Source organism: Thamnophis sirtalis, unplaced genomic scaffold (genome assembly GCF_051295495.1).
Source record: "Thamnophis sirtalis isolate CommonGarterSnake01/CBP01778 unplaced genomic scaffold, rThaSir2_p1.2 scaffold_5, whole genome shotgun sequence".
NCBI classification, from domain to species: domain Eukaryota; kingdom Metazoa; phylum Chordata; class Lepidosauria; order Squamata; family Natricidae; genus Thamnophis; species Thamnophis sirtalis.
The window spans coordinates 102,981,743-103,008,839 of record NW_028261385.1 but is presented as its reverse complement, the minus strand read 5'-3'; the positions used below and the strand labels follow the sequence as shown (position 1 = coordinate 103,008,839).

The 27,097-nt window shown below is 38.8% G+C and overlaps 1 protein-coding gene across 1 annotated transcript; it reads left to right on the top strand.

Moving 5' to 3' along the window:
* Positions 1 to 725: 725 nt before the first annotated feature.
* On the top strand, positions 726 to 27,097 carry TBC1D2 (TBC1 domain family member 2). Its single transcript, XM_087716350.1, has 14 exons — positions 726 to 858; positions 1,961 to 2,407; positions 3,774 to 3,912; positions 5,418 to 5,556; positions 8,291 to 8,409; positions 9,443 to 9,615; positions 19,454 to 19,840; positions 21,139 to 21,249; positions 23,196 to 23,380; positions 24,034 to 24,507; positions 24,722 to 24,842; positions 25,734 to 25,919; positions 26,118 to 26,239; positions 26,718 to 27,097. The coding sequence occupies exons 2-14, from the start codon at positions 1,997 to 1,999 to the stop codon at positions 26,917 to 26,919; spliced, it is 2,769 nt and encodes a 922-aa protein (XP_087572476.1). The 5' UTR covers positions 726 to 858; positions 1,961 to 1,996; the 3' UTR covers positions 26,920 to 27,097.

Sequence of the window (27,097 nt, the reverse complement as noted above, 5' to 3'; positions counted from 1 at the left end):
TTGAGCAGAATAGAATACTTCAAAATATTTTAATCGTTGCACTGCGGTCAAGTGTTGCATGAATCTTCCTTTTTACGATCTTTTCTGTAAGTGCCGATTGCTCTCAGCCGCTCTTTTGGCTGCTAAAACCGAAAGTTGCAATCCAAGAACCCTAAAAATTAGAAGAGGTCTTTAACGCCATCCAGCCCAACCCCGTATTTTGCTCGGTCCCAAAAGGCTCAGCCAAGCCTCCCTTCAGATAGCTGACAAGAGGGAAGATTTGCAAACGGTGCGCTACGTCGGGCAACGCCTGCGTGATTCAAGTCCAAGTGCCCGCAGCAGAGCTCCTGCTTAAGAGGGCAATCGGGAAGACTTCTTGAGGAGAAGGCTGCCTCCTCGCTCTCTTTCCCGCTTATGGGACTTGGAGCCTGTTGGGCTGGCACTGCCTGGCACCGCCTTACTCCGCCCCGTCAGGAAGCAGATGTCTGATCGCCTTGCGTCGGCCTGCTCTGCCGGGTGTCCAAAGGCGGCTGCGAGCGTTGCCATGGAAGGGCGGCGACAGGCTGAGCCGAGGTAAAAAGAGCGGGTCGCAGCAGTGACTGTTCCGGGGAAACGGCTAGCGTGGACTATCGGGATGCGCATTAGGCAAAAGTTAACTTTTTTTCACTTCAGGAGGGCAGTCGCCTTGGAATGTGCCGTAAAACAGAAGCACAACGGTTGCTTCCCGGGCATTGCTCACCTAAACCACTCGCGATGTTTCTCAGGGCATCTATGCTCTGAGGCTTGACGCCCCTGATGCATAGCCTGTGACGCTGGAGTGGCCAAAAGTATATGCAGACAGATAGTGTGGGGTAAAAAAGGAAGAAGAAAAATAACAAGGTTGTGATTTCATTGTTTTGCTTTGTAGCCTGTCTTTTTTTTCCCCGGGAGCCTCCCCCTCCCGCCCCCCAAATATAATTCTGTGAGGTAGGCTGAGTTGAGAGGGTCAGTACAATGTACAGAATTTATCCAATGGCAAATTTCACTTGAAAAGAAGCAGACAAATAGATTTCTCCCCTTTCCTTTTTTTTAAAAAAAAGTGGGACCCCCACAAAAGGATGGGAATTCAAGGCAGCCATCAGCCTTCCCATCTATTCATTTTAATGGTAGAATTCACAGTCTCCTGGTTTCTGGCCGGAAGCCTGGTTTTGAAATTTTTTGAGGTCTCCATTTTGGTTCCTTCTTTGGCATAGGGACTGGGATGCTTGTCTAATAATACAAAATTATATGACAAAGATGATAGCGGATATCATATTGAAGACAAACAAGTGTGAAAATCTGCAAATGTCTGACTAATGCTATTAGTTCTTGTATTTCAGAGGAGATGCAGGAGAGCATTTTTCCACTTCTGTTTCTTTTTAGGAACTCTTCCAATTCCTTTTAAGACAGAGCTGAGTAGTCTTTTGGCGGCCAGAGGTTAAATGTTGTAACTTTGGAGAAGGCAGAAAGCTGTAGTACTGGTTATTTAGAGTCATTGTAGTAACAACTTATATTCTCTAAAACATTTCTCCGTTGTATTATGTAATATTATGAATGTTTAAAGTTCAACTCCTATTTTGCCTAAACTTGTTGGCAAGAGAAGGAATTTAAATTACACCACATCTTCTTGTCTATGCATTTTAAAACTTCCTGCCCAAAGAAGACTTCAAAAAAAATTGAAGACTTCAAAATGTGCACACTTGAGCCATATTCCTTGTTTCTAATAAAGATGACAGCCAAGAATATATTTAAAAAATAATATTTTTTCTATTTATTTATGGCTTTAGCAGAATGAATAACACCAATTTATTTAAATAAGGCAAATGGAAAAAAATCTTTTCTGCATTTGGCATTTGAAAAACATTAGATTCTATTTGGAATTTCAGATAATCTTAGGTGATTGGTCTTAGACTGGTTATATACTGTTCTTAACTGGTGTCTGTTATCACTTTTTTGCAATTAGTATTCGACCATCAAAAGAGCTGTTGTTCAAAGAACCATGAAATCAGATCATGAGGACAGAGAGGATCTTCTTGTACCTGGAATATCAAACATATCACCAGAGGAAAAAATGGCAGACACCAGGAATAGCAGTTGTGATATCATCAGAGATGTATCTCCATGTCCTGAGGTTTGGAGAAATGCTGATATAAAACCTAGCCAAGAAGCCTCCAGGAAAAAACTATGTGGTTATTTATATAAATGTTCTTCTAAAGCACCAATCAAGACCTGGAAGTCACGCTGGTTTTGCTATGATGAAAATAAATGCTACTTGCTATACTACAGGACAGCACAGGATATTAATCCTTTAGGAAGCATAGAGATTTCCATTGCGAGTTTTGATCCGAAAGTGGGAGCAGATGAAGGTATTTTTGAAATCAGGACTCCCATCAAAGACTTTATTCTTAAGGTATGTAATTGCAGGAAGATATGGTGGGTGGGTGGATGTGGCCTGAATTGGGACCGAAGCCCCAATTATATTAATAATGTCAGCATCTTGAGAGATATTTTCAATAAAGTTGCTAAACAAAGGATTCAGTAATTGTCCAAGTTTAAATTTGTTAGACAAAACATTATAAAGTAAGAAACTGATTGTGTTCTTGCCTGTGATAGGTAAACAAATACTCAGTGCTAGAAATATTTAAAGAAACTTTGTATTGAAATATGGCTTGAAAAGTTCTGGCTAGCTGCTATGCTTGCAATTTTTTTCTTTAAAAAAATGATATGATATCTTTTTAATGACAACATGATATTGTTGGGCAAGCTATTGGCTTATCTCTAAACATTCTCAATAGATAGCAGTGTTATGAAACATGACATTGTATGCAAATAAATGTAACCTTTTGCTGGGTGGATAAATATATTCTGTCCAGGACAATCATATTTTAAAATATCACAGTAGCATAGTCCACGACTTATGACCACAATTGAGTACAATATTTCTGTTGTTAAGTGAGACATTTATTAAGTGAGTTTTGCCCCATTTTACCACCTTTCTTGCCACAGTTGTTAAGTGAATCACTGCAGTTGATAATTTAGTAACTCAGTTGTTAAATGAACTTGGCTTCCCCATTGACTTTGCTTGTCAGAAGGCCACAAAAGGTGATCACATGACCCTGGAACACAGTAACAGTCATAAAAATGAACCAGTTGCCAAGCATCTGAATTTTGATCACATGAACATGGGGATACTACAAAGGTCATAATTATGAAAAATGGTCATAAATCACATTTTTCAGTGCCATTGTAACTTTGAACAGTCACTAAATGAACTGTTGTAAGTCAAGGGGTATCTGTAATTGTTTAGCATGCTACAGATGAATAAAATTCAAATAAAAAATCACTAGCAAAATTAATCAACTGTTAGCTAAGAGTGTTTGCATTATGATAGATTAATAAGATTTTTTATTAATGTCTTTATTCCTTATAAGTTTTTTAGAATTACAGTATATGTTTGTTGGCATGTACTGTACGTACAGTATGTGTGTGTATGTATATATACACTGTATATACACATAGGTAGATATATACACTAAAGTTTTTTTTTAATTTAACCTTGTGTATTTTATATTTTTTTAGCTTTTATTATTAAGTGTTTGTATTTTTTTTATGCTGGTCTATGAGTGTAATAAAAATTTTGATTAATGATAAACAAGAATATTAGGAGTGGCATGCCCAACCCATCTGAACAGCAACAATTTTAGAAAAAACTATTTTAGTTATAAAAAATAAATATTTTCTCTTTTGTTTTGATTTTAAATTGAATGACTGTACAGGCTGTCAACAAACAAGCCATGATGTATTGGCTACAACAACTGCAGCTGAAACGCTGGGAATTTTGTAATAAACAGGCAAAGGGTTTTGTTGAAACCATGCCATCTTTTCCTTCCATAAATGAGGCCCAGCAGAGCAACAGTAAGTAATAAAAGTACAATAGCTTGAACTTGAATTGCAACAGGAGGAGTATTCTTGTTAGAGGTTATGTAGCTCAAGATAGGCAGCTCTTCATCCCTTGACTGTCTATGGTAGTACACTGTTTTTTATTCCCCATCAGGCCACCAGATTGTGCTGCTCAATATCAGTACGACTTTGGACTGTTTTAGAAGAGGGATAGAGTGAGAGTTTTGCCACCAAAGCATCCTGCTCCTAATTTCACTCTAAAAAGATGGCTCCATCACTTTTGGTGACATCATATCTTCCTCCCTCCCATCTCTAATCCAATATCTTTCACACTGTAATCAGTTCAGCATAGCAACATTATTAAACAAATTAATATAACATTGCAGAATGTATGCTGCAGTCTTCTAAATGCATGGAAGGCCAAGCAGTAGCTTTTGAATCATTAAACGTATGCTTGTCCTGATAGAGATCAAGATGACCATTGGCTACAGTTTGATTCCACATACTACAGGTCTCACAAGAATTCTAAATGCATATATTTGCTGCAAAAATTTTTATTGTTGCCCTGCATTTTTCTCTGCTTTCTCCTTCTGAATATTGGTCCCCCATTCATCATCCTGAACATTGTCCTTCAGTCTTGCTCCATATACCAAGTAAAAGTCATTTTAAAAACATTTAGTTTGTCCCCAATTTATTGCTAATGGGCAGCTGGAGTCTCTCTCAATCTCATATCCCACAATAAACAAGCTGCATGCTGCCTTCCTTGACAGGGATGCATTTTCTAAAATAGGTATTAATGCCACAGGAGATGTATATGCCTAGGCCCAATCCACATACCCCCAAGTTTCCAAATGGGGAAGAAAATATATAAAATCACACATTGAGTTATAGCTTTCTGTTCTTTTCTATTTTATGTTCTTTAATTCTGATGTTGTATTTTGTTACATTTTGAATTATTACAGTTGTTAGCTGTTAGCATAAGATAATCTTTACTCTCATTGTACTTAAATATAATAAAATTGGTTAGGCCCTTTTTGTACAAAATGAGAATGTCTGTGTAATCAACAAAACAGAATTTCTGTATTTCAGCTATTGGAGGCAAAGTAAGAGAAGAATAGGTGTGCCCCTGCTTTGTCATTAGGCAAAAGCCGAACATAGGTTGCCCAACTGCAGCAAGGCAATTTGTCAGCAACTGAAAGAAAAATGCAAGTTAATTTTAGGAAGTTAAGATAATCTGAGAACTAGCCAACATTGACTTCACTTTCTTAAAATACTGAATTTTACCCAATCTGTTCCCTAGTAGAATAAAGATTGGTGGCAGGATTTCCCCTTCCCACAAAGCCTTTTTAGATACAGTCTGCACAGAGTTGAAGGAAAAGTAGTTACAAGTCAAAGGGCGAAGTTTGCTCAAGAGGCAGCTGAGAATACTGTGATGCATTGCAGGAAGTAGCTGTACCATGTGATCTGTAGATTTAGTCTGCCTGACTGCCGGTTGTTAAGTTTTATCTCTTTCTTTGCAGCTGAGGCAGATCAGGATTTTTTACCTCCAGTGAAAACACCCACTGATGTAGTTGGCATAAAGGCAGCTTCTCTACCAGCACCACCGACTTCTGTTGCTCTTCAGAACATCTCTCTCAAACATCCTTGGATTGAAATTCAGTAACTATTTCATTTGTTTGCATTCCAGAAAAATAACCATGCCAAATATATTGCGCTGAAGTAGCCATCTTACTTAACTTGGTGCCTTTCGGAAATTGTGAATAGAATTCCCAGTCCTTAGGCTATAGTCATGTATTCCATAGCAGAGAAATAATCTGTGAGCTGTCACTCAGTTTTCTTCCCTTGTGCAATCTTGACTGGCTTCATCCACTATTATTCACCTCTCAACAGACTACAGTAGTCACTAGCTGAGTGGGGAGAGGGAGGACATACTTTGGTACCTCTGTTAGCAAGGCGTAGATAAAGATTGTGTGGTATTCACTTTTGTTTTTACTTCTGGTGATTCCCTGGGCATGTCCTGCAGGTTTCTTGGCAATATTTTGGAATATTGCCCTAGCCCTTGCCAGTTTCCTAGGGTTGAGAGAGAGGGACTAGCCCCAGGTCATCCAGCTGTCTTCCTGCTTAAGGCAGGACTAGAACCCAGGCTCTTAAGTTCCAGGCTGATGTCTTAACCACCACACAAAGTTTTTAAACATTTCATTTATTTTAAAACTGAATACTTTTCTTCATCTTTTTTTAAAAGAAAATAATCAACTTAGAAATTCTTTTAAATTGAACACTTAAATAAAATGGTTGCTTTTGCCTAGAATTAAGTGAAAACTGACGCCAGTACAGTTTTAGAAATCCCGATTTCTTTAATTTTGGTCAGTTTTCACCCAGATTATTGTTAAATGCATGGCTTAGCTCTAATGAAAACCATTAAGTCTAAAGCACTTCAAGAGTTTTTTTCCTCTAATGTGAGGAAAATGAAACAAAATATGATTCAGTGGTCATCTAGCAGTGAACAATTTATGCATAGTATGCCATTTCTGAAGGTGGTCCTTGATTTGTGACTCTGTCGCTTATGACCATTCAAAGTTATAATAGATCTATCTGTGAGGTATTTATGACCCAGGTTTGAATTTCTGTTGGTCACTATCCTGCAGTCACATGACTGCAGTTTGGTGGCTGTCACTAGTTACAGTTGTGCTAGGTAAGCCTCCATTACAGTCAGAACTCAAAGACTACCTATAAACTCATGTAACTTAACTCACAGTTGAGTAAAAGGATTACTAAACCGAATATTTGTCCATTACCAAGAGATTTGACATTTATTTATGTAGCATATAGCATACCATACATGGGCTAGCAATACAAATTAACATTTCAATTGCCACTAAATTGCATTGTCAATAGATGTATTGTAATATGGTAAAATGATTGCACAAAGCTTTTTTCCCCCCTTCAAATCCGTTTTTGATTCCTAACAACTGCCCAAACAGGTCTGTGCAGTTTATGTGGCAAGATTTTAGAAGTGGGTTGCCTTTGCCTGCTCATAGGGTTGAGAAGGTAGGACTGGCCAAAGGTCACTTAGTTGGCTTCATGCCTTAGGCTGGACTAGATGTCATAATCTCCCAGTATCTAGCTTGGTGCCTTAACCACTACACTAAACTGACAGTCTTACACAAAACTAGCCATGTAGATATCTATTTTCTAATATTTGATTCATTTGGACTTTGTTTATACCATAATTCAACAAGAGAGTGAGATACTAGTTACAGAGTACATGTACAGATTAACGAGCACTTTTATTTATTAAGAACTGATAAATGAGAAGAGAAAGTGCTTTCCAATACTTTTGATTGTAATGATGTGCTACCTTTGAAAGTACATGATTACTTTTGGTTTCAATCTCAGAAATGAAAAAATATTGCTGGAAAAGATTTAAAGTTGCTATTCTGAATTCTGCTTCTCTTTTACAGGCAAGAAATGAAGGATAAGTTATAGGAAATAATATAAAACATTTGCTTAATTTTTCATTTCTTTATAAAGTTTAAACCTAAACAGCTAAACCTAACCACCAATTACTATAACTGCTGTTTCTCTGCTATCGTATTAAAAGCAGATGAAATTGAGAATACAGAAACACTTTGGACCTAGCAAATTCTATAATACTTTGATCTCAGTAAAGCAAACCACATCTTGCTAAACAAAATGACATTTGCAACTATTTTTTTTCTCTAGCATTTTTCTGCAATTGTAGTGCTGCTTTGTTCAGATCAAACAAGTGTTGATACATTGGTTGCAACAAGAATTGACTGACCAGCTTGTCATCCTAGCATAATGTAACAGCCTGAGAGAGAGTGAGATTGGCCCAAAGTCACCCAGCCAGCTTTCATGCCTGAAACAGGACTAGAACTCATATTCTCCTAGTTTGTAATCTGATGCCTTCACTACTAGATCAAATTGGCTCTCATTTTGTGGCCATTTTGATAGTTGAATATTTTAACTTTTCACGCCAGGTGGTAATTCATAATGATTTAATGTTTCACTAGGCAAACATTTTTAGGCATTAAAATACCACATATTGGCTGCAAAAATCTGTCTATTCCAAATCAATTGCAAAGAGTTAACATTTTCTGGACAACGATGATGGTCTATATCTTTTTTGCCATCTGGGGCTTTGTTGTATTTTGCAAGCCACGCAGAGAAATCCAGTGTGGTTTTTATTTTTTTGATTGCTGCTTTTTCTGTCTGCAGGGAATTTTTGGGGTTAGTTTGAAGGTATATTCTGTCACATGAGTTTCCACACGCCCTCTGAAATACTGCAGCCACTATAGTGCTTTAACCACTATAGTGAGATCTAGAATTAAGATCTAAGCATTAGTTTTTCTGTTCAATTTTCTTCTTTCAGAAACACAGTGCATAATCTGTGTGGCAACCGTCAGAACCGAAGGGACAGTGGTAGTTTTGAGGATAATTTTGAAATCATTGCTGATGAAGAGCACCTAAAAGGAGAAACTGAGGATACAGGTACTTATTTAGGATTTATGATAGTGTATAAAAGACATTTCCTGTTGCGTTTTGTGATTGTATTATGAAGTAAATCTATGAAAGGAAACTGTGGGAGATGAACAGAAACAAAAAACAAAAATAGTTATACAATCTGAATGTTACTTAAAAATAAAGCCCACTACATTGAATGGAACTTATATCAGGGTTACATCTAATGCAAATTCATTATTTCACTTTGTAGAAACAACAGAACATTTATCTATGGAGATTCTCAGTCATCCAGGTCATGGTTGTCCCAAAGGTGTTTTTCAAGAGGTAACTGGACTTTCTTGTTTTTCTTCGAAGACTTCTCATCCAGAGCTGAAGAAGCTTCTTGGATGAGAAGCGAAATGCCTTCAAAGAAAAACCAGAAAGTCCAGTTCCTCTTGAAAGAACATCTCTGGAACAACAGTTACTTCTCCAGTGCCTATACTACATTTGAATTAGCCATTATTTCAAAAATACTTGGGGTGCACAAGACGATTTTATACCCTCTGCTGCTTTCATATATCAACCCTATTACAACATACAATATTGCCACATTCTGCACAGGAGTATTTAAAATCTTTAGAGAAAATGACCTGTATCACAAACTAATTTTAATGAGCATTTAGACCATTATTATTACCTATTTTGTAATTGATTCATTGAATTATTTGTATTACATAGATATAGTTTATCATGTTTTATGCCCATTTATTGTTTTTAACTTCTCTCCATTTAGACTCTCTTTTAAGATTTTTATAGTTATATTTTTTATGTAATTGGATTTTTGTTTTGTTTTTTGCTTTTACATTTCTTGTACCCTACCCTTTTTATGCTGGTCTTTGACAGTAATAAAGGTTTATTTGATTTATTAATGTACTTCCTGATAAACATGCAGATGATTGCTCATAAATCTCGTGACTTTATCTGGAGCATATATTAATGTTTTGCTAAACTACTAACTTTTCAGAATACTGAGATCTCCCATTGCAAGAAGGTTATTCTCTATTATTTTTATTTGTTTCAGTCATGGCAGAGATGCAGAAGGATACAAAAATGAGACCAAAGCCATCAACACTCCGAAAATACAAAAAAGCAAACAGCAGTTTTCATTATTTTGTTGAAGGAGCAGAACAGGGAAAAATAGCTTCTCTTCAGCAACAAGTTTTGATTCTTACAGAGGAAGTAAAATCTCAGAAGGTAAGCCTCCCCTTAAAATATATACCTAGTTTAGATCAATCAAAAGATTTAAATCAAGTATCCAGCTATGTAGAAGACAATGTTGGACTAGAAATTGTTTCCTGATACATTTCTAGTGTTAATGCAGGTTGTTGGCAAATGGAAAACAAAATTAAACTGGAAAAGTTTCTGGAAAAATGCCCTTGGACTGGCATGTTCTAGCCAGCAAAAAAACCTGGTGTTTTTCATTGATAAATGTATTTAATCATTCAGGCTGCAAGTTGTTTGACTTTTAATATAAAAGAAACGTAGGTAGTATATTACTTAAGTATATTATTAAGAAGAAGTGTCATTTCTTCTTGATAGTATGCATATTTTATGTACTGTGTTAAATTATATATTTTTTATATTTCATGACTTTGGAGTGCTGAGATAACATAAAAGGGAGTGGGGGCAGCAAAACCCAGAAGAAAAGACGCAATCTGTTTTACAGAGTTTGTTATTAATGTGTGGGAGAAAATCCAGTCATCCAGGTTCTCCTCTAGCCCCTTTTCCATTTCAAGATAAGGGCATTGGTTAGTATAAATGAGGCTAAAGCTGTGGGCAAAATAGTAACTTTGAACGAAAACTGAAAGATGTTAGACCAAGGGTCCCTAACCTTTGGTCCACGGTCCACTAGTGAGCCATGAGGTACTTGGCTGCAAAAACTGTGGTGAGTACAAGTGAACACACATCCCTACTTGCACCAGCAGTGGGTGAGCACTTCCATGTGCGCTCCATTTGTTACATCAAGTGCATGTGACAGATGATCACACAAATGGAGCTGTGAGTGTGTGCTTGCCGGACACTCATGCAGAAACATAGTCTCTCCCCCTCCCCCTTTGCTGGTCTGCAAAGCTGGAGAGGTTGGGCAACTCTGTGTTAGACCACCTGCAGGATGCTATTTAAGGGAGCCTGTTTCCATAAAAAAGAATACTAGTAGGAACACTTTGAGGTTCAGGTTATGATGGCTAACCTTTTTTGTTCCCGCGTGTGAAAAGCGTATGTGCGTGTGTGACAGCCTGCACTGCATGCCAACACCCATAATCCCTGCCCTCTGTGCATGCGCACATGACACACACACACCCGTGCTCCCCCTCCGTGCCCTGTTTTGGGCCTAGCAGGCATCCCTAGCAAGCCTCCTGGGACCAAAAACGGGCCGTGGGGGGGTTTCCTCCTCCCCGCACTCCCCCCGCCACTGCATATGCATGCGCACGTGAACCCATCCCTGTGCTCCCCCGCCCCCTGCAGTTATGTGCATACCCCCCGGGTATGCATGTGCGTCTCCCACATGCGTGGCGGAGACCCAAAAATCAGCTGGTCAGGCGGAGGCGCACACGCATATATGGTGGACCTGAGCTGGGCGATGGCTCGTGTGTCCACAGAGAGGGCTTTATGTGCCATCTGTGGCACCCGTGCCATAGGTTTGCCATCATGGGTATAGGTAATTCTCAATTTACGACCACAATTGAGGCCAGAATTTCTCTTGCTTAGACATTTATTAAGTGAGTTTTTTCCCATTGTACGACCTTTCTTGCCACGGTTGTTAAGTGAATCGCTGCAGTTAAGTTAGTAACATGATTGTTAAATGAATCTGGCTTCCCCATTGACTCACAAAAGATGATCACATGACCCTGGGACACTGAAACTGTCATAAATGTGAGCCAGTTGCCAAGCATCCAAATTCTGGTCATGTGACCATAGATTGTAAGTGTGACAGTCACTTTTTTCAGTCCTGCTGTAACTTCAAAAGGTCACTATAGGAATGGTTGTAAGTCGAGGACTACCATATTTTTCGGATTATAATACGCACCTTTTCCCCTCAAAAAAGGGGGTGAAAATCTGGGTGCGACTTATACACTGAATACAGCATTTTTGGCCTCCCACCCACCCCTTTGCAAAAATGACTGTGCGTAGCCTTTAGGAGGCTTCCAGAGTGCTCCTGGGGGCTAGTGAGGGCCTTTATTTGCCTGTTTTTGCCGCCCCTGCCTCCAGGAGCACTCCACAAGCTTCTTAAAGGCTATGCATGCCCTTTTTTGACAAAAAACGGGTCCGTTTTGTGAAAAATTGGCTCTTTTTGGGAGGTCTGCAGAGTACAAAAACTTTTTTTTTTCATTTGCCTCTTCAAAATCTTGGTATGTCTTATACTCCAGTGCGTCTTATACTCTGAAAAATACGGTATCTGTACTCAACAGATGCTAAACAGATTCAACCTTTGAAAACTTCGTGTAACTTTCAAGCTGTGCTCCATAAAGGAGCTCTCCCTTTGCTGAAAAGTTTTATTTCAGCACATTCAGGAACATTCTGGATATGCCCCCTGAACTGGTCTGGATAGCTAATCCAGTTTTAGATGTATTTTGTGGTACATACTTTTTTGGAGTCATAGAGGATTACTCCAAGTTAGCCTAAATTACTTGTTTTATACTATGCTCATTACATTATCGATTTTATGCTCGTGCCTATATTGTGTTTTTTGGATTTTGTTTTATCTCTGTGTATGTAAAATATGCCCTGGGTCATGTAAATCAGAGATGTTTCTATGAAGCTTTTTAATGATAGTGGAACTTCTTGTAGCATTTTTTCCAACTTTCCAGTCTGGCCTATAATTCTGTGGTTTTTTGGTGACTTCCATTCAAATATTAACTGGATGACGTCTTAGTTAGCTTTTTATGGAAGCTAGGTGCTGCAATATAATTAGGTAGGAGAGGAAAGATCCAAATTAAAAACCCAACTTAGTCAGAAAGTTATTCCTAAATAATGCTACTCTGAACCTAACCAACCTGTGTTGTTTAAGAACATAACAATAATAGGGTGAATTGTGTATGCCTTGTAGGAAGGAAATGATGAAAATATTACATTGATGGGATGAAGGAGTTTCTTGTGAAAGAAACATTATTTTACAACAATATTTTTATGCTCCATAAAAGCATTCTACCCTAAAAATATTACATCTAAAGTATGTTCCCTAAGGATAAAATGTTTCAATTTTATTAAAGAAAGTTTTAACAAGAGAAAAACACTACAAATTTTAGACCAGAAATTAAAAAAAAAAACATAGTGAATAAATAAGAAAGAACAAACGAAATAAAATTGGGGGGGGGGGGGGGGAAGAGAAGAAAAGGTAACGGCTTCCAATCTTCTTAGCAGCTTTACTATCTCTCTCCAAGATTACATCAACATTTATTTCCATTCTAACCATCAAATCCATAAATCATGAGTTCAGTTTTATTATCCTATCTTCAGCAAGAAATCCAAAATGGGTTTCCAGTTATTAGTAAACGAGATTATTACCCTTTGCCTAATCAGACTATTAGACTTCTGTGTTTGGATGGAACACTATAGAATCTTTCACTCCTAGATAATTACAACTCCCAGATTAAGGCTATTTATTCCTTTATTCATTTTTGTCATGTGTATATGTATCACAAGCTCTACAAGGATCCTGATGTTTGATAACAGCCCACTTAAAATCAATATAAATAATATATAAATCCAGTACAACATGAAATCAGCCATCCTCCCTGATGTCCTTAATCCAGTAACAATCTCAGGTATTAGAAACTACAGAAAAACTGCTAGAATACCAGAGTGAGTTGATTTGTTCCTGTAATAAATTGCAGGGAGCTCAACTTGCTCAACCTAATGTTAAAAGAAGACATAACTTTGCAAGATATTGCATTCTGTAGTTCCTCTGCCAAAAATCTCTGTTGTGACACTTCCTGTAAAACTACTTAAAACCACCCTTGTTCTTCATTACTTTATAAAGGAAAAAAGGAAGGAGTTTTTACAATATAAGTCCCAATTCAATCCATTTGCTGCTGTTACTAAATACTATAATTATTTTGCTTTAAGAAAATGAATTCATTCACTAGACACTTTGCCTCACCCTATGCTATAGTTTGCTTTGGTTCACACATTGTAGTAAGTCTCTCACACACACACACGTACACACATATATTTTACCAACATGATTAATGCATTATTCTAAAATGATATCAATTTTAAATTTCTGTTAACCCTTCAAAAGAGAAAGATTAAAGAGATAAAATAGCTATATACATATTAAAAATCCTATACACAGCTCAGCAGTCCTGCTTTATTCACTAGATTTTCTAATTCCCTCATAATACAATCTTGAAAGAGGCTGTAAATAGAAAAAAATGTACTTTGGCTAATTCTGCAATGAAATAAAATTACCATTATTACTGCTACTGATACCTAAACACATATGCTTAGAACTTCAGAAAGTAGAAAGAACTTCATAACTAGAAAGAGTGCAGAGAACAGCAACAAAGATGATTAGGGGATCGGAGACTAAAACATGAAGAACGGTTGCAGGAACTGGGTATGTCTAGTTTAATGAAAAGAAGGACTAGGGGAGATAGCAGTGTTCCAATATCTCAGGCGTTGCCACAAAGAAAAGGGAGTCAAACTATTCTCCAAGGCACCTGAGGCTAGAACAAGAAACAATGAGTGGAAACAAATCAAGGAGAGAAGCAACTTAGAACTGAGGAGAAATTTCCTGATAGTTAGAACAATTAATCAGTGGAACAGCTTGCCTCCAGACATTGTGAATGTCCCAAACACTGGAAGTCTTTAAGAAGATGTTGGATAGCCATTTGTCTGAAATGGTTTCCTGCCTAGACTAGGGGTTGGACTAGAACAGTGTTTTTCAACCTTTTTTGTGCAAAGGCACACTTTTTTCATGAAAAAAATCACGAGGCACACCACCATTAGAAAATGTTAAAAAAATTTAACTCTGTGCCTATATTGACTATATATAAAGTGTTTTTCCCACGGCACACCTTACACTATGTCACGGCACACTAGTGTGCCGCGGCACAGTGGTTGAAAAACACTGGACTAGAAGACCTCCAAGGTCCCTTCCAACTCTGCTATTGTGTTTATTGTATTGAGTGCTCCATCATTGGGGATTTTAAAGAAGAGATTGGACAACCTCTTCTCTGAAATGATATAGAATCTCCTCCTTGAGCAGGGAGTTGGACAAAGAAAACGTGTAGAAAGTAATTTGCGTCATTTGTGTGATTACATATTTCACTTAATTACATAGTGTGCATGAGATTACATATTTGTCTAATTATACAAATGACATAAATTGATACAAATGATAGAAAATATATGATGTAATAATGTCAAGTACGTAATTAGACAAATGATATAAATGATCTCAGTCATCAGTACTGTTTCGGAAAAAAACAGATTTTGCAGCTGAAATCTTAACCACATTTCATCCTGTGGCATTCAAAATCCACTGCATTGCATCCATAAAAATCAAGTTCTTACTGTTTGCAAACAATCTCTCCATTCAACTGAAAGTAAAGATTTAGAATAAACCATGATGAAAGTAAAACTGGACTGACAAACTCAGGTTGATACAATGTTAAACATTAAGAAGACAAAGCAGAGGTGGTATTCAGCCAGTTCTGACAGGTTCTGGAGAACCAGTAGAAGAAATTTTGAGTAGTTGGAGAACCGGCAAATAGGCTGGCCCGGCCCCCGATGCCTCCCAGCTGATCTTCTTTTGTTGCCCTGATTAGGAGAACGGAGCTGGAAAGCAAATTGGGATGGGGAAGGAATGGGGATTTTGCAGTAACTTTCCCCCAGGAGTGGGGAGGGAATGGGGATTTTGCAGTATCCTTCCCCAGCCACGTCCACAAAGTCACACCACACCCACAAAACCCTACCCACAGAGCCAATAGTAAAACATTTTGAATCCCATCACTGAGACAAAGGTACTGTCAAGCAGTGAGGTTGGTGACTTCACCATTTCTCTTGAAGCAATAAAGTGGTAAACAGTTTGTTTCAATAACTGCTCATAACAATGAGGGCAGTGACATTCAAGATCATGAAAACAAAGCATATTGCAATGGCCAAATCCATCAGAATAGTTAAAGCATTTTTCCCAATAATGTATAAGCTATGAAAGCTGGATACTTCAAAGAATGAGATGGAAAAAAGTCATTTAGTTACATATTTGGAGATGGATAATAGATGTTCCGGGTATGAAAGAAGATCCAGTATCCCAATTCTGATATAAATAAATCCCCAATCACTGCAATCAACAAGTAAAAAACCACACACAACCAGGCACCACATAAATACTATACATAGAATTGCCCAAAGCATACATTCTGCCAGAGAGAAGTTCCCTGAGAATGAACTCTGAAAACACAAGTCTAAAAGCTCTGGTCCTGGAGACTGACCCAGATTGGGTCCTGCAACATTATCCTGGAATATGTATATTTGCCTTCATTCATGATATAAATAAAGCCTAATGTGAAGAAATTATCAGCAAGCAGGAATTCATATACTGTAGGCCATACTGGGAAATTATAGGAGCTGAAGTTCACACATCTTCAAGCTGCCAAGATGGAGAAACTCTGCTCTAGGCATTAGGTGAATAAATGATGTGCAGGAAAAAGATGATAATGCTTAGCAATGGCTAAGGGGCTGAGAATGAATGAATAGCAATAGCAGTTAGACTTATATACCCTCTCTAAGCCCTCTCTAAGCGGTTTACAGAGTCAGCATATTGCCCCCAACAACAATTCGGGTCCTCATTTTACCCACCTCGGAAGGATGGAAGGCTGAGTCAACCCTGAGCCGGTGAGATTTGAACCGCCGAACTGCAGAACTGCAGTCAGCTGAATTAGCCTGCAGTGCTGCATTTAACCACTGCGCCACCTCGGCTCTTTTGAATGAATGAATGAATGAATGAATGTCATATAGGTAGGATTAATCACTGGAATGTCCTTGGATAATCTGTGTGTTGCTACAGAATAGAATACAGAATAACAGAGTTGGAAGGGACCTTGTAAGTCATCTAGTCCAACTCCCTGCTCAAGCGAGAGATCCTATACCTGGGATGGCGAACCTATGGCACAAAGCCATTTGTCAGGGCACGCGAGGTTCAGCCTTTTTTAAAGTCATTTTTCACCCTCCCCGAACTCAGAGGCTTTATAGGAGCTGGGGAGGGTGAAAAGAGCCTCTCCTCCCCCCCCCCCCCCCCGAGACCCTCTGGAAGCTTCAGGAGCTTCCCTGAAGCCTCTGGAGCACAAAAAACGGCCCCTTGGACAAACTGGAAGTTTGAGAATGGACTTCCAGTTTGCTCATAGAGTCCTTTTTAGTCCTCCGGAGGCTTCAGGGAAACCTCCTCAAGGTCCCTGAAGCCTCTGGACGGCCTCCGGGGGTGGGGAGGCTGTTTTCATCCTCCCCAGGCTCCTATAAAGCGAAAAAAGCATGTAAAAAATGGGAGCGCCTCTTATGCATGCATGCACACTGGGGGGGGGGGTCGCACGTTGCATTATGGGTGTGGCATGCCTGCGCATGACCCCCCTGGGCTCCCCCCCTTTATGGTACCAAGCCAAAAAAGGTTCGCCATTGCTGCCCTATACTATTTCTGAGAAGTGGCTGTCCAGTCTCTTCTTAAAAGCCTCATTGATGGAGCATCCATAAGTTCTGAAGGCAAGCCGTTCTATTGGTTGATTCTTCTGACTGTCAGAAAACTTCTCCTTATTTCTAGGTTGACTCTTTCCTTGATCCATTTCCATCCATTGTTCCTTGTCTGGCTTTCAAGTGCTTTGGAAAAGAGGTTAATCCCCTCCTCTCAGTGACAGAGGTCTCAAATATTGAAACACTGCTGTCATGTCATCCCTGGTCCTTCTCTTCACTAGCTAAGCCCAGTTCTTGCAACTGTTTTTCATTTGTTTTAGCCTCCAGGCCCCTAATCATGGAGATGGGTCTAGATGGCAGATATTTGTCCGTATGGTTTCTCTACATCTAAAGAAATAGTCCTTTGCTTTCAGGAACATCTAGTTCTGGGGAACAAAGAAGACCTTCTCAATTCACACAATTTGGGGGAAGAGGAAACTTCATCTTCCTTTCAGAAAAATAGAGAAAGTTTCCATTTTTGGTACTAGATACCACCGCAATACCAGTTCTCAGAATCTTTTCAATTTTCCCTAATCTTAGTATAGCTTATTGCCATTTGTACCTTTTAGTGGAATGAACATTTGGTCATCCTTATATGAAAGAAATATAGATTCTTTCCAGATATGGAAATATTTGATTTGGATCTAGGTATGATGTTTCTGTGCTACACCCAGAACAATTCTGAATGCTATGTGAAATTGGAAGAGTCCATGGTTCTCCAGAATGTTAAGCAAATGTGTGTGTGTTTCATTCCTGCAATTTGAGGTGAAAGATGGCAGGAATTGATTTGAGCAGGGAGAGGGTCTTGCAACTGTACAAGTGCTTCTGCCACTGAATTTTGTGCACACTCCAATAACTGTGACATTTTTATTCCCCCCCCTCCTCCCCACATTTTCTTTAAAAAAAAAGGACTGAAAATGCAATGTTGTTTTCAGAGAATTGCACTAAGAGCTGGTTGTATAACAAACGGGACACTCCCAACATTTGTGCTAGTTTTCCTAAGAGTCCTAACAGCAAGCCACATCAAAGTGGATCTCTGGGATACATCATATGAACATCACAAGTCCAGTGGCTACAGGGAACTTATGAATCAGCTGTATTATCTTGAGATGATTCAAGGAAACAGAGAACTTCAGTCTGTGTTCTGATGACCTATAGTAACCAAGTCAGATGTACCATCTTTGGATATTGTAATCTAAAATCCTAAAATTGTTTGAGGTAGGTCATCCGAGTGATGGCTGTTGCTGGATTATGCTCAAAATCCCATGGAGATTGTGCCAATATCTTTTTTTCCCCATCTTCCTGGCACACCATGGCACATATGCTATTCTGCTGTTTTATGTCAGTTTGCTTATGGTCTTAGAAGGAGGGAATGGAAAAACATTTTAAATTGGCCAAGTTCTTTGGAAAGCAAATCAGCCACCATGACTTTTTTTCACCTCACTTTTAGATGAAGGTCTGCAGGAGAGCTATGAATCATATCCATCTATATCTTGATCCACAACATGATCTTTTAAGTGTGATTGGCATTCCACAAGACTATCTGCTACGTGTAGATTTAAAAAAAAAAGAATATTCTTTTAATAAAAGAAAAAAATATAACATTCTGCAAAGCATCAGCTTCAAATGTCATTTATGTAGGCTTGGTGCTTTTTTTTTCTTTGGTCCTTTACAGCAGTGTTTTTCAACCACTGTGCCGCGGCACACTAGTGTGCCGTGACATAGTGTAAGGTGTGCCGTGGGAAAATTACTTTATATATAGTCATTATAGGCACAGAGTTAAAATTTTTTAACATTTTCTAATGGTGGTGTGCCTCGTGATTTTTTTCATGAAAAAAGTGTGCCTTTGCACAAAAAAGGTTGAAAAACACTGCTTTACAGAACAACCTACTCAATTGCTATGGGGGAAGGCAGCAGAGCAGCTAGGAAACAATTGTTAATCAGTTTCCCATTAAATGATTTATTATTGTCTGTGCCTATCATTTCTGCCATTTTCATTTCAGCCATTCTCTTCTTAAAACATGCTGCCAAAATTCCAGTTTTGCCATTAGCCCCATAAATGTAGATATCTTGACCTATGTCTTTTATATGTGTGTTTTTCTTTCTGTAATTAAGGAGTTATTTTGTCGGGGTGGAACTACAAAGTAATGTGTTTTAATGAGAGAAAGAGAACATAAGCTTAACTAGCAAGTCTTCTGCATTATACATTGGCCCACCAGATGCACCTAAGAAGCCCTAAATGGGAAATCAAGAGATCCTTTCTTTCCCGTTGTTGTTCTTGGACTTCTAGTAGGATTGCTTCTATGGCTCCTACCCGGTTTAGTAGTCATGGATAGATTTGTTCTTCCATGTTTGTTTCCTCCTACAGGAACTGGTCAAACTTCTCCACAAAGCTCTAGAGGCAGCACAGCAAGAGAAACGAGAGTCCTGCAAATATCTGGTCACAACTACGGAAAAAGACAGGCTGGAATTAGTGCGTCACAAAGTGAGGCAGATTGCTGAGCTGAATAGACAGGTTCAGGTGCTAGAGATGGAAAAGAAAGACCTGGAGCAGGAGGCTGCTTTGAAGGAGGAGCACCTCAAGGAGCTGAGAGAACATGCACAACTCTTGATGGACAAAAATGAAGCCAAGCAACAAGTCATCCTCAAGCTGACAGAACAGCTCACTAGAGAGATGCCCGATTCGGTTACCAAGGCAGACAGCATCATGACCGAGACCTTGTACAAGCAACAGGAAAAGATTGAACACCTAAAGGTACCCTTCAGAGGAATTCATAACTAAGCTCAAATTGTATAATCAGTGCAATATTGTTGCATTTTGGCTATATAGCCTTTCACAATTTTATACTTATTGTTTTGCCAATGATATGCTTGTGCGCTGCATATATATGTAAACACTTCTAAAAATAGAACAGGATTGGGCAACAAATTCACCCTCCTAAAAACTACTGACTCATATTTAGTTTACAAGTTTGCGGCAGTTACAATAGAGAAAACATGTTTCAAATAGATGACAATACCCGCCTAATTTTTGGGAAGCCAGAGCTACCATTCAATTAAGATTTCCCTGCTTGACAATAAAAATCTGATGCTATTGTAGTTCTTGGCTTTTTCCTATAAATGAAAAACAGAGAACATATTTATGTAAATTAGGATACACTATGCATAGTTGTTTAAATAAAATAATCCATGTAATTGCACAATGAACTTTGTAAGATTCATGCAAGCGGCACAGCTACGATAAGCTCACAATTTGCACCACATATGTGCAGATTTAACTTTTATATATTTGTTAGCATGGGCAGTGCATAGACTTAGCGGCTGCAGCCAAAACTGACAGAACTGATGTTGTAAGTCAGTGTGGTCACATGACCTTGTGCTTAATGACCTTGCTACTTCGCTTAGTGATGGAGTTGCCAGTCCCTATTGCAGTTGGTAAGCGAAGGCTAGCTGCACCATAGCCTCTTGAAATAAGTCTTAAACAGTATTTTAAATGAACCGATAAAACCTTATAGATTATAGATGCCTAGCGTATCTGCAGCAGTACACATAAAAGGTTTATTGTTGATGATCTAAGAATGTGATCTAAGAATGTGTTCCTCTTTGATTGGTCCTAAGTCAGAGAAGGCTTTGAACTGTATCTATGGCATGAATATCCATCAATCTGCCTTGAGTCCTCAGTTGTATGGGCCTTAGTTCTGTAAGTCATTGGTCTATTTATTTGTGTGACTTTAACATTTGTCAAAGTCTACACAGACATTAGAAGGATGAAGGCTTATGTTACATTTTAGGCCTATGTTCTTGATCAATTTGGAAAACCAGGGAAGGGTCACCACACAAAAATAAAAAGAGCCTGATCCTTCCTTCCTTCCTTCCTTCCTTCCTTCCTTCCTTCCTTCCTTCCTTCCTTCCTTCCTTCCTTCCTTCCTTCCTTCCTTCTTTCATTCGTTTATTTCTTCCTTGTTGATTGTGGTGTCCATCAATTTATACCTAACTGCATATGCATTTTAGGGTGAGGGTTACTTTACATGCTTTTTTATGTCTTTTTCTCAGGATGATCTTGAGGCATACAAGACTCAGAACCAATTTTTGAACTCCGAAGTCCACCAGGTTAGCAAAATATGGAACACAGTGGCCCAGAGAGAAAAAAATCTTCTGATGAAGGTAAGAAGCAAGGCTATTTGACTCACATTGGTGTTTTGTTTGTTTTTAATTTGCTTTTCAAATATATAGGAAGTTTTCAACTTGTCTGTCAAATACAGGAACTTTAGGAACTCTTTTTATTTGCTCATTTCTCATATCTCTGGCATATGATTGTTCACATGATGCAGTCTGAGGAGGGCCACTTGATTGGCTTCACCCCAATTTTGGGTTCTTGGGCTAGCTGTGGGTTCAATGTTCACATGTGTTTACCCACAAACACATATATGTGCAGATTGGTTCAGTGTGATTGCAACATTTCAGGGTTCCCTAGATGTAGATAGACAAAATAAACTTGCCATCAAATTGCTGCTACAGTTAACCCAAATGATTCCAGTTGTAACATAATCAACAATAAATGATGCAGTCTGTTAAAAAGCCATTACTTTTGTTCATAAATAAGTACAAAACATGTATTTGGGGAAGATGTATTCAAAAAGAGCACACCTTTTGAAAAAAAAATCATATTAACAGCTAGGTGAATGTAAACGAAAGTTGTAAAGAATTTAATGTTTTCCATTTTTAATTTACAAAATTTGCAATTCTGAGAGGAACCAAACTTGGGTTGAGAGGCACAACCCAATGGAGATTTATCGGGAAATAGATATTTGAGTATAGGAGTTTCATGATGGTAAGAAATATTCATCTGTAGATAGCTGCTAATGCCTGTTCCCCCCCCCCTCCATAATTATGTAATTAAGGCATAAATATTATCCACATATCAAATGCCTAGCCTCATAAACTGATGATATGAGCTATCATCTTCAAATAGAGACTGTATGGTCATCTGAGATAGTTTGACAGATGATCAAGGAGCCTTCACTGACCAGGGGGCTGGACTTGATTACTTATAAGGTCCCATCCTATTTGATGATAGTATGAATTATCATCTAAATATGCCCCTATCATCACATCCAAAATGAGGCAATGCAGTTAAAAGCAATCTTGACGATTAGCGGATGGGATGATCAGTGGAAAAAAGAGAATTTTTAATTTAACCCAATGTTACTATCATTGACCGATTGCTAAATTCTTATCAAGAAATTAACATACAGTTGTTACTTTTTGAGGAAATATTGCGAGGGCATAATTTTTTTCACCATTCCTAAAGCTGACTGGCACCAACACCTGTTGAATTCCCACAGCATATAAAGTGTTTCCAAACCAGAAGTGTGGTGTGTCGGTGTTCTTTGCAATACCTCCATGTATTCATCTCAGGTGGTCTTAAAATCACCTCTTCAAAAATATCATGAAATCCCAATTCAGAAAAAGTTAACAGAATTGCAGATTTCTTGCAACGCTAATGGGGAGGGGGAAATCCCCATCTAATAAATATGCAAACATATAGGCATACTACGTACTATATGAGGGGTGCAATGGCCTAGTAGCTGGGCTTGTCAACTGGAAGGTTGGCAGTTCGAGACTTAAATGTTGTGGGATAGAGTGAGCCCCTGTTCTTGCCCCAGCTGCTGCCCACCTAGCAGTTCAAAAGCATATAAACGTAAGTAGAGAAATGCCACTTCGGTGGGAAAGTAACAGCATTCTGTGCCCCTTGGCATTTAGTCATGCTGGGCACATGACCACGGAAATGTCTTCAGATAACATTGGCTTTCTCAGCTAGGAAAGGGAGATAATTACCGCCCTCTAGAGTCAAAGTTGACTGGGCAGGGGAATCCTTTACCTTTACATACTATATACAGGTCAAATGAAGGACACATGAGTTTATACTAACAAGATCAGATTCCTGTGTCAAACAATTGATTTCAATACTCCATATGTTAATCTATAGATGGTTGCTTTATTCTTTAAAAAAAAAAACCTTAAAAATCAGAACACATTCAGAATGAATCCAAGCGGCAGATGGAATAATACTCTGTTTTGACAACTTTTTTTTTCTCTTCATGCGGCAGTGTGCTCAACTGCAAGCCCACAATTGCCAGATTGAAAGCAAGTACCTGATGTCTCTACGGACCCTGCAGGGGCTGCCGGATTTGGCTAAAGAACACATGGCATTGGTGACGGGACTCATTGAAGAGGCACTGCAATGGGATATGAAGGAAGAAACCCTGATTCCTATTCCGCTAAGCCCAGTCAAGTAAATTACTAATAGGTCCATTTGTGGCATGCCTATGGGTCAGTGATACCTTCAGTGGGGTGGGGGGGAAAGCAAGATTGGGGGCTTTTCTTCCTGTTTTGCAACATGGCACACCCCTCCAAAAGGGGCGCAGCTTCCAGTGCAATGCCACAATTCTACTTCCTGCATTCTAATGAAAGCAACAAGAGTCGGCAGATGAGATGGTTTGTATTTGCACCAGGCTCACTGTGGCTGGAAGCACGAATTTCAGATTCATTGTTTCAACTGATGGCCCACTGATAATGCTACATGTTCTTATGCTGCTCTTGCAATAACATAGGTTAAGTTGAAGTTGGATAACTTAGCTTTAGTTGCTGGTTGTCACTTGGTTGTTCAAACAGCAGACAAACGTAGCTCACTTTACTTGCCTTATTTTTGGTCCGTGTTATTGTAACAGCTAAAAACAAGTAGATCATTAGTCTGACTAATTTTTATTGAAGTGCACAATTATCAAATGCTAGGCTTCCTTCAGGATCTCCAAAAGGTGCCTCCATTTAAAAAAAAAAACATTGTTACAATGTTTGTACAGTATGCTTAAAGACAATTCACATTTTCACTGCCCGCGTGGCCTAATAATTTGTCATTTCTCTAATTCTGTTCTTTCCACTGTTTAGTCAATATGATGATTACGGGTTTATGACAATTCCTGAGTATGAAGCTGCAGACTGGAAGCTCTTGGCCAAAATCCAGGCCCTGGAGATCAAATGCACAAATCTGAACAAGGAGACCACGGAGAAACCTCTCTTTGAGAGATGGAATAACCTTGGGGAACTGACTCCCTCCTCGGAGCTAAAAAGCTTATTGCGGTGTGGTGTCCCATCAATGCATCGCCAGAGGGTGTGGAGGTGGATTATCAGCCATCGGTTAAAGCAAACACGCTGTCCTGGTCATTACCATAACTTACTCAAGAAGTGTGAAAATGCTGAGCACCCAGCTTCCCAGCAAATTGAACTGGATCTGCATCGCACGCTGCCCAACAATAGACATTTTATGTCACCAACTTCCCAGCTTATTCCCAAACTCAGAAGAGTTTTACTGGCATTCTCCTGGCAAAATCCAACCATTGGCTATTGCCAAGGTCTGAACAGGTGCCTGCTTACGTTTTTTTCTACTTCTTCGCTTCAGATGTAGCAAAGTTTTTTTTAAAGAATCCTCAGGGTCATCAGCATTTTTTGTTGTTGTTTTCATTTTGCTGTAATTTTCAACATTGAAAATTCAGATTTGTGACCATCTGAAGTGTCACAGGTCTAATGTGTAATATGTTTACCAGATTTAGTTATAATGGTGTCTTACTCATCCTAGATTGGCTGCCATTGCCTTGCTGATCCTAGAAGCAGAGGAAGAAGCTTTCTGGTGCTTAGTTCATATCACAAATAATTTAATGCCTCACGATTACTACAGCAACACATTAATAGGCTCGCAAGTAAGTCTGAGGCTCCCTTCTGTGCTGACGAACAGGATAATTACAGAATTTTATACTGTGAGAAATAAGTAATTTTGAGAATTGCTTATAGTAGAATCTATTGGGAGGGTCTACAGAATAAAGAATAACAGAGCTGGAAGGGACCTTGGAGGTCTTCTAATCCAACACTTTGCTCAAGCAGGAGACTCTATACCATTTCAGACAAGTTGTTATCCAGTCTCCCCTTAAAGGCTTTCAGTAACAGAGCATCCACAGTTTCTGAAGGCAAGCTGTTCTCACTGTTAGGAAATTTTTCCTTAGTTCTAGGTTGCTTCTCTCCTTGATTAGTTTCCATCTACTGTTTCTTGCCTTGCCTTCTGGTGCTTTGGAGGATAGGTTGACCCCCGCCCCCACTTATTTGTGGCAGCCCCTCAAATATTGGAACACTGCTATCATGTCACCCCCTAGTCCTTCTTTTTCTAGACTGGCCATATTCAATTCCTGCAACCGTTCTTTATATGTTTTAGTCTCCAGGCCCCTAATCATCTTTGTTGCTGTTCTCTGCACACTTTCCAAAGTCTCAACATCTTTTTTTTTAATATGGTAACTAAAACTGGACTCCAAAATCCCTCTCACAGTTACAGCTTTTGATGCATATACTGTATATGGATTTCATTCACTAAAGTTAATCTTATTGCAATAGCTACAGTGTAAGACTGTATGTTTGTTTCAAAGTGCTGGAAATAATATTAAAACATACTTTAAATGGTTCCAGACAGGAGTAACTAAAAAACCTCATTTTTCCATATAGATCTTCCTCTCTATAAGAATTATCAACCCTTGAGACCATAGAAATTATGAATAGCCTTTCTAACGTACATGCTTATCACTACGATGTTTTGCCAAATCCAGGTAGATCAAAGAGTTTTCAAAGACATCTTATCAGAGAAGCTTCCCAGGCTGACAGCGCACTTGGACCAACTTCAAATTGACCTATCCTTAGTGACCTTCAACTGGTTCCTGGTTGTTTTTGTCGATAGTCTTGTCAGTGATCTCCTCTTTAGAGTTTGGGATGCTTTCCTCTATGAAGGAGCAAAGGTAAGAAAGTTATATTCATCCACAAAGTTGGTTAAGTGTCTTCGTATATTTTCCAGCAGCCAGACCCACTTTGGATCAATTTTCTGGACACCTAACACGTTTATTGAATCTTTACTATCTTTGTAAATTATTCAGGTGTGACTACATCCTTCCAGTAATACAGTACATGAAATCAACCAAGTTTTCTTTTTGTCTCAGGTGATATTCCGTTATGCACTCGCAATTTTTAAATATAATGAAGAAGCAATATTGAAGATTCAGGACAATCTGGAATTCTATCAATATCTTCGTTTTTTCACCAAAACTATCTGTGACGGCAGGTAAAAATGTTCTTAGAAGCCAAAGGCAGTGCAGGAAAACCAACACAGATCAAGTAGTTTAAATAACATATAGCTGAGGCAAAGGGGGATTAATAATGATGGTACAATAGCATCTCCCAAATATCGTGTTGTGCATACTTGCATCTTGTCAGGATGTAAGCACATAATGACAGCCTTTGAGAGATAATGTCATTATTCAGATGACACTTTTCCATCATCGTAGTTTGCTGCAGATGCTTTTGTCTTATATAAAGCTTGGATTAACTGCATATAATAAAATAAAAGCTTCCCAGGAAATCTGAATTAGTGTGAAATAAGAGAGGCCTTTGGCAGAACAGCACAAACATGTTGATCTTTGGACCGGAACTTTGCAAAACTGCTATATTTTGAAGAAGGATCTTTCTCTTCCAAATGTCTGTTCTGCCAGAGTTGCCAGGTTTCTATTTCTTCTTTGGCTCATGTAGTTCTCCTCTTTCAGAAAGCTGATGAGCATCGCCTTCGGTGATATGAATCCATTTCCCATGAAGCTGCTTCAGAATCGACGTGAAGTTCACAGATTAAAAGTGGAAGCTGAGCTGAGAGAACTGGAACAGCTGAAAGCCCAGTATAGGAAGGAACAGGCTGAACACGCAGACAACCAACTAGATGGACCTGCGAGTGAGGAGGAAGAAGAGATGTAACTTTCAACTCTCTTGGCATCTCTAAACATTGCCTTTGTTTGAAACACAAAGGCAGCCGTTATTTATGATAAACATTTGGCACCTGGCGTAATGAATGCAGATGTATTGGATAGTTTGCAAGTCCACCACAAATAAGGGTATATCATGCCTTATTTTCACTATGTCTTTTCTGAATATT